This window comes from Palaemon carinicauda, chromosome 11 (genome assembly GCF_036898095.1).
Source record: "Palaemon carinicauda isolate YSFRI2023 chromosome 11, ASM3689809v2, whole genome shotgun sequence".
Lineage (NCBI taxonomy): Eukaryota > Metazoa > Arthropoda > Malacostraca > Decapoda > Palaemonidae > Palaemon > Palaemon carinicauda.
In genome coordinates this window covers 19,446,168-19,461,990 of record NC_090735.1, presented here as the reverse complement: position 1 = coordinate 19,461,990, position 15,823 = coordinate 19,446,168, and the positions used below count along the sequence as shown (strand labels likewise).

The following is a 15,823-nucleotide window of genomic DNA, read 5'->3' as shown; positions in this document are numbered from 1 at the left end:
AGTACAAAACAAGCTTTAGGTCCAAGGGAAGAACTTCAAAGGTAATAGCAAATATTTTAAGTATGTTAAATCTTCCCGGGGAAATATAATGTGCAATAAGTTTCAAGTAGGACTGAATCAAGAAATAAGTAAATGAATTCCTCTTTCCCCTTCATTCTCTCTCACTCTCTTTCTAAGATTAAAAAAAAATTAGAAATTAGCTCATTATATTCTGCTCACTTTATACTTCTTACTATTACAGCATTTTCAATTTGGGAGATACTGTAACTGATTTGTTTAAAAGATTTTGACGTTTCTTTCATGGCTGTTCATGCATCAGTTGGAGATTATTTGTTTAATGTGTCATTATTATTTTGCACTTTGTATATTTTCCACTAACTTGTTCCATGGGGGATCAATAACTAATTTTTGTTCCTTAATCTGTGTACAAACAACCTTGCATGTTGTTATGTAACGGACTGATTTTGTACAGCTTGTGAGGATTTGGGCTTTGATATACCTATAATGTATATATATTTTGTAATTTGAATTTGAATTCTGAAATTCAGTAAGTCATGGAATGCAATACAATATAAACACATTAATATTAATTGTTTGGTAGTGAATGAATTATGCTATACACTGTACAGTACTGTATTTCAGTACTGATGGTCTAGTTCCTGCTCTTGTCCCAACAAAAGAGATTTATCTCAAAGACTAAAAACACTTCCATGAAAGTTTATTTTTTATCTTACTATTATACTACATACTCTAGATTATCTCAGATCATACTAACGTTTTTCAATTGAGATGACTGCCAAAATGAGCGCTAGGTAACCTCATAGTGGATAGATAAGTCGTTTTGTTTGTTATGCACATACTGTATTAAGTGCAATATTTTCTTTAAATCTGTTATAGTCATATTATATTGAGCATACAGTATATATCTGTCTCTTAAGGGATGTTACTTCATATTCTTCCAAAAGTTTATTCAGAATTAATCAGAATTGTGGCAGGACTCATGTATATTGAAATGAGTAATTGTTCCTCCTTCATAGATATTCTAAGAATAGAGGAAAATTTCAGACTTTTACAAAGGCATTACAGATGTCACTGAATACCCTCATTAGGCCCATTGCCCAGCCTGTGGCTGCAATTTTATAACCCATGCCAAATGCATTATGGTAGATTTGATAAGCTCAATTACATAGTATGTTAGTATAGGGGGAATTGCCATCAGAAGCATTCATGAGATTGGTTTCCATCAATGAGTCATAACTTAGACAATCCATTAAATTGGACATTAATGTAATCATATGGTGAGGGTCTGTTGTTAATTTATTTCATTTGTTTTTAAAGTTTTATTTGGTTGTATCACAGCTAACTTCAGCCTGTTGCAGGATTTTGACTGGGGTAAGTAATTGTAAATGACCTACAAGATTTGGGACACAGGTGCTGAGTGTAGCTTTGTTGATATATGCTAATGTGCTTTGAGGTGGTGGAGTGTTTTTCTTCTATGAAATATTTGTTCACCCGCATAACATTTGATTACACCAGATATTCCTTACCATCCAGTTTCAGTGCATTTATTCATCTTCAATGCCATGTGTTGAATATCATTCCTGGCTGAGAATTTGTGCCTAGATTACATTTATGCTTACATGCTGGTTAGGCAGGGAGGTCAAACTAAGAAAAAAATGATGGATATTCTGTGTAAACTCTTATATTCTCTAGTATATAGTATTAAAACTCTATGGAATGATTTGGTAAAACTTGTGATCTTGAAGATATAACAGAAATATCTTTAGATTAATCAAAAAATTTTAAAAGAATAATAATTCCACTATTTTAATCATCATAATTTAATCCCTTTGTAGCTTACATCAATATGTAATGTTATGTATGTCCGAAGGGTTAATTTGACTGAAAACCTGACTGGCTCTCAAGTTAATCAGGTATTGCATATATTCCAATTATGAAAGTTAGTGTCTTTTCTTTTTGTTCATAACTGCAGAATTAGAAATTAAGGGATCGTTTAGTTTTAACCATTCAATTCTTCAGATTACTGTTTATTATTTATTGCTAATTTTGTACATTATAGTTTTTTGAACAATATCAAAACCTTATTTGACAATATTTTGTTGCATTTCTACTTTATAACCAATAACAATGAGAAGCAGACTATTACCTCATTGCTAGGTATTCTCTACGTTTGTTGGTAATTGAATTCTCGATTATTTTAGTTTTCAGATTTTTTTATTTTTTGCCAGAAAAACGAGATATTATTGTATAGAGCATGAAGTCCATTCACTCATAGGAATTACTTCAGCGTTTGTTCCTGTGCATATATAAATGTTTCATTCTTTAAAATAGGTAATGTCTTCATAGGTGGTAGAATGCCCATTGGAATCATTAACGAGGTAGTTAATGACAGGCGGTGAATACTGGCAAGTAGCTTAACCCACTTTTATGTCAAAGTTTCTTCAGTTTTGTTTATGGCCACAAAGAGTACAGAACAGTCGTACTATTGTTTCCTATCCAAGGCTGTTAAATTTTGTTCTTAAGCATTCTAGTTTCATTGGTTGATATTTGCTTATGTTCATAATGGAACGAAGCAGAAATGCCAGTGTAGGTTGGATACTGCCTTTGTTTATGACTTAACCCACAATAAATAGATCCACTCGCTGTGCGCATGATTGTTTGCAATTATTCCCATTTACTAATTGTAGTTTGTGGCCTGTTAAAGGCAGATGTATTCTTTGAAGAACAGGTAGGCTAAATCTTCTCCGGTTTCATTCTTGGCAATGCCCATTACAATGCCAGAGTGACTGTTTAGTACATTAAGCTCCTCATTGAGCTTGCCGTTTGCTAAAGCTTCTGTGTATATACCCCTGGCTTGCTCCCAGGGTGTATGCTTTAGGAGTAGGGAGAACTCAGGTCTACATTGGAAAGTTTTTTCAGCGTTGGAGGAGTGGGAGGTGATCGAGCATTTCAACATGTACTGGAAGCTCTTCCTTGCAGACCACCTATGACACGTTTGATCTTGTAGGTAGGCCTTCAATGTCTAATTGAAGGAGCTGGTAGCTAAGGCTACTTCAGATTGACCCTTTGATGTGTGCACTATCTAATTTTCTTCATCTTATTTTGTTAAAGTTTTTATAGATTATATAGGAATTATTTGTTTTAATGTTATTACTGTTCCTAAAATATTTTTTCCTTTTTTCCTTTCCTCACTGGGCTATTTTCCCTGTTGGGGCCCCTGGGCTTGTAGCATCCTGCTTTTCCAACTAGGGTTGTAGCTTACCAAGTAATAATAGTAATAATACTAATAATCTGGATCAGAAGGCACACCCTTCTTGGCTTCCAAGTCGGTAGCCACAGAGACATGTCATGGTGACCATCCAAGCAGTCTCAGGGCTTGTTCAGTAATCACTCGTCGTGACATACTTCACAAATACGGCGGGGTTATCAACTACTGACATTTTGGAGAAGTACAATAGACAAGTGTTGTATATTGATCTTTTTTATCACACCATGCAGCAAACTAGTGAGGCAACTGGGGTTTGAAAGTGATGGACTCTGGTGTCCCAATTCTCAAAACTAGGTGTTCTAGAGGTAACTTACTTTGGAATGCTTTGGTGCAAGGGTCCACGTTAATTTTGTTGAGGAGTCATGCAAGCGGCGGTCGAGAAGTGGAGATCTGCTTTGCAGGACTCCCTGATCCACCACACAGTCCCCTTCAAGGGTCATGGCTTTTCGAGGGCATCTGCGGACAAAACTTTTGGTGCGGCCATGTTGCCTCAACCTTCTCTAGGCCTTGATGAGGTCCACATGCAATTTCTTCTGTTTGGAAGGCTCCTGTGCAAGTACATCCTTTCTGATGCCCCCAACCTGATTAGTTTAGTACTTGAGGCACGGAAATAGAGGGGAATGCTCATTGGAATCCCCCCTCGACTTTTTTTGCTAGTAGGGGTATGCTTGGCAGGCCATTGGGCAACCTGGCAGAAAATAGGTCGAAGCCTTTGGTAGTGAGTGTCTTCGGAATGGCTACTACTACCTTTAAAAGACTGGTAGCCTGCCCATATCTTGCAGACCAATTGTGTTCATAACTATCTCCCAGTATCAGCAAAGGGTCTAGCATTGTGCCAAAGTTAAAGGGATGCTGGAGAAGATTCCTCTCGAAGGCATTCGAGATAGTTCTCTAGGCTTGTACAGTCTACTCCTCTGGGAGAAGAAGTCGTCTGAGGGCTGGAGACTGATGATCGGCCTCTCTCCCCTGAACAAGTTTGTACAGCGATCAGGTTTAGGATGGAACCGTATGTTTTGTACTGAGCTCCACTACTCCATTAGAGAATGCTTCTTGCTTTCAGTGAACCTAAAGAATGCATGCTTCCAAGTGCCCATTCATCAGTCCTCTCGGAAGTACCTCTGCTTCTATCTCAACGGAGTGATGTACCAGTTCTAGACCCTGCCTGTGTTCAGACTGCACTACTCTCCAGGTGTTCAGCTTGGGTCACTCATATGGAATACATCTTTTCATGTATCCCAACAATAAGTTGTTCCTGGCCCCCTCGTAGAGGCATTTGCTTCAGGATCGAAATATCCTTCTTGACTGTGGGATTGTGATAAATTGGGAGAAGTCAAATCTCATGCCCAACCAAGAGTCTTTCCATTAGACAAGAGCATTAGAAAGCTTAGATAGTTGGTGCAACCACTCTTTCCAGAGGGTACTTCAGCTCGACGTTGTCAATTCTTCTCGGCCACCCTTCTTCATTTGAGAAACTCATTCCTCAGGGGATTCATGATCATCTCCACCAGAGATCCCTTCACTGGTGTTGGAGGATCACTGGTTGACCCCCGGATGTACCTTGTTCTGATTTGTTCCAATCTGACAGGAGGTGTGGGCTGATCTTTCCTGGTGGCTGTATGAAGGAAACCTCACCAGTGGAGCCCCTCAACTCTCTGCCCCAAGACATGCAACTATTCGCAGATGCATCGATCGAAGGAGTGTGGGCTTTTACCTGGGCAACCTTGTCACATCTGGTGTTTGGTCAGCAGAATAAATACATTTGCTTCAACTTTTTGGATATACTAGAAATCCAAGAATGTTTGAGGAAGCACTTGGCATTGTTGATGAGCAGCAACACTATCGTAGTAGCTTACATCAGCAAGCAAGGAAAGAGATATCTTATCTCTTTGCAAGTTGATAAGCAGATGTATATCTGGTCAGCAAATAGTGCTGTAGAGCTGTCAGCCAGATACTTCTGGAGAAACTTATGCCTTTCCCAATTCAGTCTGATTTTCTGACCGGTCAAATAAGTGTTGATCACCATTTGCTCCTGGAGAGTCACAAGCCGAGTGATATCTCAATCTGTTAGCATCTGTAGTGCAGGCTTACTCGCTGATCTTTACTAAGAAGTGCGTCTCAGTCACAACTGGGGAAGGCTACACCTGATCCTTATCTTCTGACTGAAGAGCAAAAACCTCTCCTCCTCATGGAAGTTGATGCTTGTGAAGAGCTTCGAGCAGTTTTTCTCACTTCGGGTCCTCATGCCCCCAAAATGGGAAGTGACCCATGTTCTTAAGTCATTCACATGCCCTATATGAGCCTTTAAAAAGTCATCAGTCAGTGATTTAATTCTCAAGACTGTCTTTTAACAATCAGCAGCTTTGGAGAAAAGAGTTGGTGAGTGTCACAGACTTTTGTGTTTATGCCAGGCTTGAAAATTCATGACCAAACCCAGAACCCATCGTCACACAACCAAAGTTTGAGTCCTTCTCCATACCAACTCCATTGAGCATTGGGTGGTAATTAAGAGGAAATGCTTGTGTGTCCCGTGAAGGCTCTATTGTGCTATATGAAGAGGACTTAACATCTTAGATTAGTACCTGTCTGTGACTCTCCCATGGGACTGACAGAACCATGAAAGAGATGCCAAGAGTGTCAAGAACAGTCTCTTTCTGGATTTGTGAGACCTTTGAGGGATTCAAGATACCAGCTCAAACTAGAGCTCATGAAGTCAGAGGTAATAATTCCACTTAAGACTTCAAAGAATATGCAGTCAAACAGGTAAGGAAGGATTTTGAAAGTGGCAAACAACCTTCACAGCCTTTTATTTAAGGGAGTATACTGTACCCACAAGTCCTTGAATACATTAGTTCTTGGTATTGTACCACACCTCTCAATCCTGAGTCGAAGGTCAAATGTGAAGGATCTTTGACAGGAGTGAGTGGGGATACACGCTTGCTCTCACCACCTACCTCGTTAACAATTTCAACAGTTGTTCCAGGTCCACCGTAGACATTCCCTATTTTAAAGGGCTCAAGTTTATATAGCAAAGAAAAATCCAATCTACTTTTTTAATTTATATTTTATTTATTATTGTAACACTGCTTCTTTTAATTCCTATGCATGTGCTTTTTCATGCACCAGATAAAAAACATGTACAGTAGATGATAAAAGAATTGAACCATCCAGGTATCTACCACCCAAATGGAATTTTCCTCATTCAATTTTTGTTCATATATAAACTAGAATGTTTTATTTGTTCCTACCATCATCCTTTAATTTGGGTATGACTTCATTGAAGCCATACACTTATTAAAGTACTAAGGTTTGTATGATATTTCTATTCAAAGAAAGTATTTCAATTGTAAGGAATTATGCGTATCATGTATCTATAGATCCATCCAAGCTGTTCCTAATGACTAGAATACGAATATTTGCTAAACAAATTTTAAGACTTGATAACCGTGCAGCACTTAAATTACCTTTTAATAACCTTAGAATTGTGTCCAACTAAAAAATCTTTATAACTATCTTAGAGGGATATTTTCACTTCATGTTGTGAACCAAATTCTCCCTTAAGAGCATTTTCTTCCCCAATCCTTGTAATCCCTTTACTGCCCATTTTGTTTTCCACATACAGTGTTAGTGTTATCCTGAATCCCCATTCCCCATTTGTACTATAGTTGTCATCTAATATGTAAGGGGCAGTTTAGGGCAGTTTAATTTTCAGGGATTTCCTTTGGAAGGAAGTTCTCATTCAGCTTAGGATTGGCAGGGGATCTAATGTTAAGTTGCTTATGGAACACACTTGAGGTTATTTGTCAAGTCAGTATAAGATATGCAACTGCAAGTGGCACTAAAATTTTGTGTGGTTCACAATATTTTTTTGGTGGTGGGGGATTCTTACATCTGTCAGTAAAGTACAGTTTCATCTACAGATGAAAAGCATGATTAATGGGGTAGAAGAACTCTCCACATAGAGTACCTTTATCCAATATCTTTTACCTGTTATATATTTCCTAGTGATTAGTGTCCAGAATTTTTTATCCTCTGATATCTCATCCTTCCTTTGTATCATAAAGAAACTTTTGTTGAGGGTTAGGCACTCTCAAGAATGGAGTCATTATTGGGCTGATGGAATTTTTAAGTAAAATCTTCCTTCTATTTATTGGTCTTTTACTTCGGATTTCTTCATAATCAGACATTACAAAATGTCAACCTCACACATTACCAAGTAAACTTAAAGTATAACAGTAGGCCCTATTTGAGGTTTTGTTAAAGATAACTCTAAATACTCTTGTTAAAGATAACTCTAAATGTTGGAAGATAGTACTATACCAGCCATTTTCTTGTGAATAGCCTCTTTGTTTTTGTGTTTGTCTTATCTGTTATTCAGTAGAGCCATTCTTCACCAATCATGCTTGACAAACTTAAATGCAAAATTTGTATATCCTGATAACAACTAATATGGTCTTGTGTTTATTCTGCTGAAATATTGCCTCATTCTCTCTTTCTCTGAGTAATTTTATGCATTACACTAAAATATCTAATATATCTTGTGTTGTAGAGTCCTTGTTTTTGTTATGGTACGTCTTATGTTTTAATCTGATTTAAGATAATTTATGGAATTTATGAATTGTTAAGTTCATTTTGTATTTTTTTTTCACTTAAATTCAGCACACGCTTCATTTTTTTTAATATTTCAGAGGAGAATATATCATCACATAATTAGGAAAACTTGGTAAATTATCAATTCTATTGGTCTAAGTGAGTTTTAGGCTATTGGCTGTCATACTTTACTTATGATGAGTGGAATGTAGTCTTAGCTTATGAATTTTTTAGTGTTTCCATTCCATTCTTAATATGCCTTTTTAAAAGAATTAAAAAAAAATATAATTCACTTAATCAAAGACAGCACAATTCTTATGTACTGTAACTTTCTTTTTCCTGTAGTGTAGGGTGGCATCGCACTTTTCGTTTTATCAGTCTCATAACCTTGTAAGGTACTCCAAGCCACCTTCTCACATATTTTATTTTTTAGATATATCATCCTCTAAATTTTTTAGTTTCCTTTTAGTATTGAATAAATTTACTTTTGTGTATGGGAAAGTATTTGAAACTTTTATTATTTTAGATAACAGCTTGTATTCTGTAGTTCATTATTCTGAGGTAGCCAAAAAAAGTTGAGCAATGGATCATATGTGTTTGTCTCCACATTTGTTCAAAGGATTTTTTGTAAGTACTTGAATAAGTAGATCAGTTTAAGTACTTGGGGTCTGTTGTTGCAACAAATGGTGGAGTGGAAGCAGATGTACGTCAGAGAGTGAATGAAGGTTGCAAAGTGTTGGGGGCAGTGTAGGGAGTTGTAAAGAATAAAGGGCTGGTGTATCTCAATTAGATAGGGTTAAGAATGAAGTAGTGAGAGAGAGAACGGGTGTAAGAAATGATTTAGCAGCTAAAGTGGATGTGAATGTGTTCAGGTGATCTGGCCATGTTGAGAGAATGGAGGATGGCTGTCTGCTAAAGAAGGTGATGAATGCAAGAGTTGATGGGAGAATTACAAGAGGAAGGCCAAGGTTTGGGTGAATGGATGGAGTGAAGAAAACTCTGGGTGATAGGAGGATAGATGTGAGAGAGAGGAAGAGAGCGTGCTAGAAATAGGAATGAATGGTGAGCGATTGTGACGCATTTCTGGTAGGCCTTGCTGCTTCCTCCTGTCGCCTTGGTTACCGCGGAGGTAGCAGCAGTAGGGGATTCAGCTTATGAAGCTTCATCTGTGGTGGATAACGGGGGAGGGTGGGTTGTGGCACCCTAGCAGTACCAGCCAAACTCGGCTGAATCTCTCGTCAGGTTGGGAGGAGCAAAGAGAGGAAAGGTCCCCTTTTGTTCTTTTGTTTGATGTCGGCTACACCCCAAAATTGGGGAAAGTGTCTTGGTAAATAGATAGATAGATTTTCTTATTCGATTTTAATCATAATGCAAATAACTTTGACAAAGCGTTAATTATAATAGCATTTCCAGTGCTGAGGTTGTCAGAGTAAAATATAGGTGGTAGCTTTTTTATTTCAATTGGGTTTTTATTGGTTGATGTAATGTTATTGTTAAACTTTTTTTTATATAAAAGTATACAGTATAGTTTTCTGAGGAAAGTCATATGTTTTTATGTAAAATTTCTATGTAAATCAGGAACTATGTAAGGAATTATGATCTCCAGTTTGTGATAAGAATTTTAATTTGATTTTGTTCAGGGCCGGATCTCATCAAGTCACTCCCTGCTGATGAGGCAGAACAAATTCCAGTCCCATCCCCAATCAATATTAATGAGCCATCTACACTACACGAGATACTGCAGCAGGAGAAGCTAGAGTTTGAAGAAAAACTAGAAAGAGCAGCAAAACGGAAACGATGGCTAATGGGTAAGTTTCAGTTGCAACTTTTAGGTAACAAGTCATGTTCTAAATCTGGAAATCTTATTTTTTATGGGTCTGTATGGGATATTGTATATTTTATCTTGGTAGCCTTCATTATTAGTAGTTTAACAACATGAATAGAATTTAGATGCCTCTTTCAAATGAAGCATTCTGATAGGAAGGATATGGCTGCTTTATGTGATATTTGGTGGAAAATGTTCTCACTGAGAAATGAAATGGAAGTCTGAAAAGATAAATGTGGGAATAAGTAGGTCTTCTGATCATATGACTAACAAGGAAGAATCATATTATTTCCAGCAGTTTGACTTGCTGTGTTCAGTGCAGTCAATTGCCATAATTCTACCTTTACGTAGGTTTCTTGTACTTTTGGCACAAAAAATTTTGAAATTAAGTTAGTGTATTCTTCTAATACGTTGTTTACTCCTCCATAGCATACAAATCCTTTTTTTTAATTGTAGAGGTAAATATCAATTGAGAGACCTACTTGAGAAGAAGCAATAGGGACAAGGTGAGTATAGAAATAACAAATTTTATTGTTAAAATCCCCTTTTCCATTAACTTCCTAGATGCTTAAATGGGCAACGTCTTGTCACTGCAGAAACTTGTTTTGCAACTGTTTATGCATCCTTCACTGTCCTTTCAGCTAATCAACAACTATTACGGACACTGCTCAGTTACTGTTCACTGCATGGGTCCAGTGGAGGTGGACTAGCATCTGTTAGAATGGAGTTGATTTTGCTCCTGCAAGAACTCCAGCAAGAAAATAGTAAACAGCAATTATTATCTCCTTTACCTTTTCCTACGACACTTCCCTTATTATCTGCCTCCATTGCCTCCAACAAGACGGTCGTGTCAGATCCTGTTCGCCACTTGCAGGTGTGTATTATATTTGTTTATTAGTATTGTCATTATCATCATTGTAAACCAATCTGCAACTCTAATTGGAAAAGCAGAATGCCACAAGCCCAATGGCCCCTGTAGGTAAAACAAAAAAAGAAGTAAAGAATAAACTATAAGATGTAAATAAAATTAATAAATAGATTAAGATGAAGGATAAAGTTAGATAAGTAAGTTACAGATGAATTATACAATATAATGAAATTTAAAACACTTCCTCAACAAAAAACTAGACCACAAAGATTGAACTTCTGAAGTTCCCCAATTCAACTATATAACTAAATGATAAGAAAGATCGGTCCACAATTTGGTGTCAACGATAATTAAACTTGATGTAATATTAGACTTTACTGTCATATTTAAATAAGTGTATTTAAAACAAGTATAACTTTAATATAACATAGTTTTTATTAAGCTAAAGACTAGTATTCCTGTTTGCATCTTCACTTTTCATATTAGATTTAAATCTTATATTCTGGGATGATGATTTTTTTTAATCTATAGGTGCTATGTATCATGGCTTGACAGTATTTTACTCCTTGATACTTTCTAAGAGGATTATAAAATAGAAATCTGTCCTCAGAGCTTATGCATTCCTGCTGATCCAAAACCAGATAAAAGAAAATATTTGAGCTTTAGGTTAACATCTTTCCTTTCCACTTTGTAATATCTCCTTTGTTCTGACTATGAGCTCTACCAAAACTCATATTAGATATCCAGATTAAACATTTATTGTTGTGTATTAATATAAATCACCTCATGGGTAGAAATATTGTGTTCCCATTGTTTCAACTCACCATTTTAAGCAACTGTGTTCATCTACAGGCTGGCACCCATGAACTCTTACAATCATTGCTGGAAATATCAGGCGTGTCTCATCCAGGTTCTCAACTAATGTGCCAGGCTAATGTGCTGAGAAATTTGGCTGCAGCCTTGTCAGCGTGTATCTACCAGTCACTTTGTGATTCAGAAACATTCACTGTTAAAGCTCAACACAGGTAAGTTGTACTAAAATTTGTAGAAGTTCTATAATTGGCATGATTTCATAAAGATTTTTTTCAAATATTAGTAGATAGCATTTGTTTTGTTATTTTCTCCTTTCTTATGTGCATTCACTCTTAAGGTTTGATAATTCTTTTGTAAATACTTTTTATGTATTTGAAATCTGAATAGTAGATATTTTGTGTTGTCATTTTGTTTTAATTTACACTGAATTGAGATAAAAAGGCGAATGTGTACAAATGAGTGAAGGGAGACTCATCTTTTATTTTTCTTATGTTGATATACTGTTTAACTAGTGTTGTACCATACCTTTAATTCAGTTCCATTTAAAATACTATTTTGAGGTCACTATTACGATACATGAAAAATCCAACCCCCCACTAAAATTTATTTCGGTAGCCAATTTCTTTCTTGCATGACCCTAGATCTATAATTGTGGCATAGTATTGATAGCCCTGTCAAGGCCATTTTGTGTGACCTGAGGATTTTTATCCCAGTTGTGAATATACATATAGTATGAACAGTTACTGGCAGTTCAACGTACAGTACTTCTAAGGCTTTTATTTTAATTTTTGTATATCATAACATGAGAAAATATTTTTTCCTAAAGTATCTTCTCTTGTACTCTTTAAAACTCTACTGCTTGGTAGAAAAATAAAGATAAAAATCCTCTCCTACATGTGTCTCACCTGATGTATTTGATGGCATTTTTTATTTGTTCCCTACCTGCAAAACTTCCTTAAAGATATTTTGCTCTTAAGATTTACCAACAAAAGCTATCGTTCAGATCATCTTATCTGCATAGGGTAGTTTGAATTGTTTTGTAGCTAGAAACAAAATTTCATAATTATTTTTTTTCAACTGCTTTTCCTTTAACACATTTTGTTATAATGAAAATATTTTGTATCCATGTAGCACATTATGCTGCTAAAATGAGAAATTATTTTATCTGGAACCAGTTATCTTTCAATGTGCTTCCAATTTTTTTATATCAAAAGTGTATTAGTTATTGAAGTTATCAAGGTGTCATATTCCAAGCCCCTCCTTGATAGCTGAAAACCCACCAAGTAGATGCAAATATCCATAGTATATTTTTTTCCCTTTTATAGATTTTCATATTTTTTATTATCTATAAAAATTTATGCTTTTATAAGCCCTAAAACTAATTTATAAGCCCAGAGAGGAATATTTTTAATAAAAAAAATAATTAGAATACAAAAACACATAAAATTTGTGTCCTCAGAAACCGTCCGCAATGTAGATTTACATATAATATATTTGAAAACCCTCAATGTTCTGAGAGAGCAGTCGATATGAACTGCGATATGGTGAGGGATTACATTACTCTTAGTTGTTATTTAAGTGATACTAAGGAGTATTGGCCTAATGTTACAGAGTGGCTGCATTAGGAGTTGACATCCAGCACATAACTGTAGCTCATCGTGAATCTCATTTAGTTGGCCGTGACTTCCGGAATGGACACTCCCATGAAGATGAGCCTTTGCAAGTATGCACAGCCCCTGCTAAATGGCCAGGTATGATTATTTTTAGTTTTAAATATTTTTTGTTATTCCATGAAATTTTTATTTCATACTTAAAGTATTGTAAAGCACTAGGTGGGCCTCAGATTAGTATGTATTTTGAAAGTCTACATAGTTAAAAAACCTTAAACCCATTAACCACCAATTGCATGCCCAGGTTAATTCAAATATGACCATTCCAAAAACCAGACATTCTACAACTTGACCTTTACATTTATTTTAACCCTTTTACCCCCAGTCTATTTGGAAATTTCCAACCCTTAACCCCCAGGGGGTTATTTTTTTCCCAGCACATTTTGCAGTATATATTTTTTTTTAAATTGCTCTAAAAACCTTAATTTTTGTCATAGAGAGGTCAGGTTGGTCTCATTCTCTTGGAAAATGCCTAAATTTTCTCAAAAAAATTATCAAAAATATGAAAACAAAAAATTTATAGCATTTTTTTGCAAGGACGTACCGGTACGTCCATGGGGGTAAAGGGATGGCTTTTGTGAAACGTACCAGTACGTCCTTTGGGGGTAAAAGGGTTAAGGACATCTGGTATTCAATGCTTTTAGACTATACCCTTTCAGAAAATACACTTTACTTTATCATAGTTCTATCTTATTCTTAACATCAGTTCAAGTTCTCCATCCATTACATGAGCAATGAAAGAATCATAGTGTATGAGTTAACTATTCACATATATATGAAGAATTACTATCATAAAGGTTTCTATCAACACCTTAGTTTCTATGCCAGACTATAGACTATCAAAATTTGTAATAATGGAGTTGACAATTTCAAGACTGCACTGTATTCCCTAAATATGATTTTAAAGATAGGATTAAATGGATGAAGCTTTTTAAATGGGGATGACTTAGGGACTGCTTTTATGCTCAAGCGTAGCCTAAGAGCATTTTTGTGAAAGATTAGAAATTGAAGAGCTGTCTAGTTTGTAAAAGATTATATGGCTCTGCCAAATCAAATTGTAGCATGTAATTTTAAGTGTGTGCTTATTAATGCAGATAGAATACAAAAATCATTTTATATAAATAAGGTCAATGATAATTTTTTTGCAGGGGTGACTTCCCTTTTAGCACTTGTTGCTCGAGAACGAGATGAGGATACACCAAAGTTGAATGTTCTTCTGTGCGAGGCCTTTGTTGCTGTATACTTAAGTCTTTTAGTTCATGGAATATCAGCCAGTGATGCTTATGTCCTATATCGTCTTGTTGCCCAGCCACTTTCTGAGAAAGAATGGGCTGTTGTCTTTGGAGGTGGAGTCAAAAAGTTATTAAAGGTCATAACGAATGTTTTACCAGTAAGTATTAATTTTTATTTTTTGCAATTATTATAGTAATTATTAGTGTGCAATAATAAGCAATGATATTTTTCCAGACTTAAAGTTTAAAGTAAAGATTGCTTTTTATAAAGATAACTGGTGATCTATCCAGTTTTTTAATATCACATGATGGTGAGATATATTTCTTTTTTCACATTTCTTTAGACCCAGAGTTCCTTAGAAAAAGAAACAGGACCTGTTAGTGGCGAAAGGATCCTTTCCACCATTTCAAGTCTTCAGAAGACACGCATGAAGTTCAACATGAAACTTTTAGGCCAGTTAGGCTTTCAGGACCCGCGAGGTTCCTCCACTGATGGAGAAGCAAAACCAGCATACAGAGAGCAGTTCCTTCCCCCTGAAATGTCAATTATCACACTACTAATGAGAAAGGTAAAATAAGTACTGTATTTCACAGTAGCTTCATGCAAAGGGTATAAGTTGGGAGTGTAAGATGACAAAAGAAAAGCAAATTGTTCCTATGCGGCATACAAACCCTTGACCTTTAATGGGGGAGATTGATTCAGCACAAGCTGGAATGGTTATCAAGTTGGTGAGGTTGCAGGGCAGAAGTTGCTCAACCCCTTTCCAGTCTTCACTTTTGATTTGGCTGCTGACGCATACATATGTTCATCAGCTATTGTCAAACTTGTTAATTTTCTTTCACTTTTCAGGAAGTGAAAACTGTTAGAGATGGAATGGAAGCAAGCAGTTGGGTGTTTGATTGATCCTAGCCTCCTCAGAGAGCCAGTTACTACAGGATTGAGATCAGATTCTTGCATTTTGCCACAATTTGTTGAAATTTGTGAACAGGTAGAAGTCAAATCTTGTACCCTAATAGAGGTTGAAGTACAGTCAGCCCTCGATATTCGCAGGTTCTCTCTTCACAGATTTGGTCATCTGTGATAAAGAAAACCGTATAACCTATTAAATAAAAAATAATCTATTCGCATTTCGTAATAAGTATTCTCGAGGCCCTATGATTTTGTATCAACTGTGCTTCTTTGCACCCGTCATGCTTCTCGACGTTTCCCTCTCTACGCAGCACAACACTCTATCTCTGGGTCACTTGACCTCAATCTTGCATTCTCTCTCCTTGCAAAGGCATCTCCCACTTCGGTCCTTTTTGTGCAGAATTATGTTGTAATGTAAAAAAGTGATGTAAAAAACCTATAAATATTCAAGGTGCATATACATAGGGATTTTAGTATAATCTGTGATACATACTGTGCATTACATTACCCCTTATGCCAAACATTCGATGGCTCGAGTTGCATGATACTTCAGACTTACTGCATAGGTAGTAGGTTGGCCAGGGCACCAGCCACCCGTTTAGATACTACCGCTTGATAGTTATAGGGTC

At 36.2% G+C, this 15,823-nt stretch overlaps 1 protein-coding gene across 5 annotated transcripts in view; it reads left to right on the top strand.

Annotated features, from left to right (window-relative positions):
* Positions 1-15,823, top strand: part of LOC137649990 (dmX-like protein 2) — a 232,196-nt gene that overhangs the window by 138,090 nt on the left and 78,283 nt on the right. For 4 of the 5 annotated variants that reach the window (XM_068382995.1, XM_068382993.1, XM_068382996.1 and 1 more), the window contains exons 40-46: positions 1,360-1,392; positions 9,517-9,684; positions 10,343-10,575; positions 11,422-11,594; positions 12,994-13,133; positions 14,201-14,442; positions 14,629-14,853. In XM_068382995.1, coding sequence (XP_068239096.1) covers positions 1,360-1,392; positions 9,517-9,684; positions 10,343-10,575; positions 11,422-11,594; positions 12,994-13,133; positions 14,201-14,442; positions 14,629-14,853 — 1,214 coding nt within the window. The remainder of the gene's footprint in view (positions 1-1,359; positions 1,393-9,516; positions 9,685-10,342; positions 10,576-11,421; positions 11,595-12,993; positions 13,134-14,200; positions 14,443-14,628; positions 14,854-15,823) is intronic. The other variant, XM_068382994.1, reaches the window with a different exon arrangement.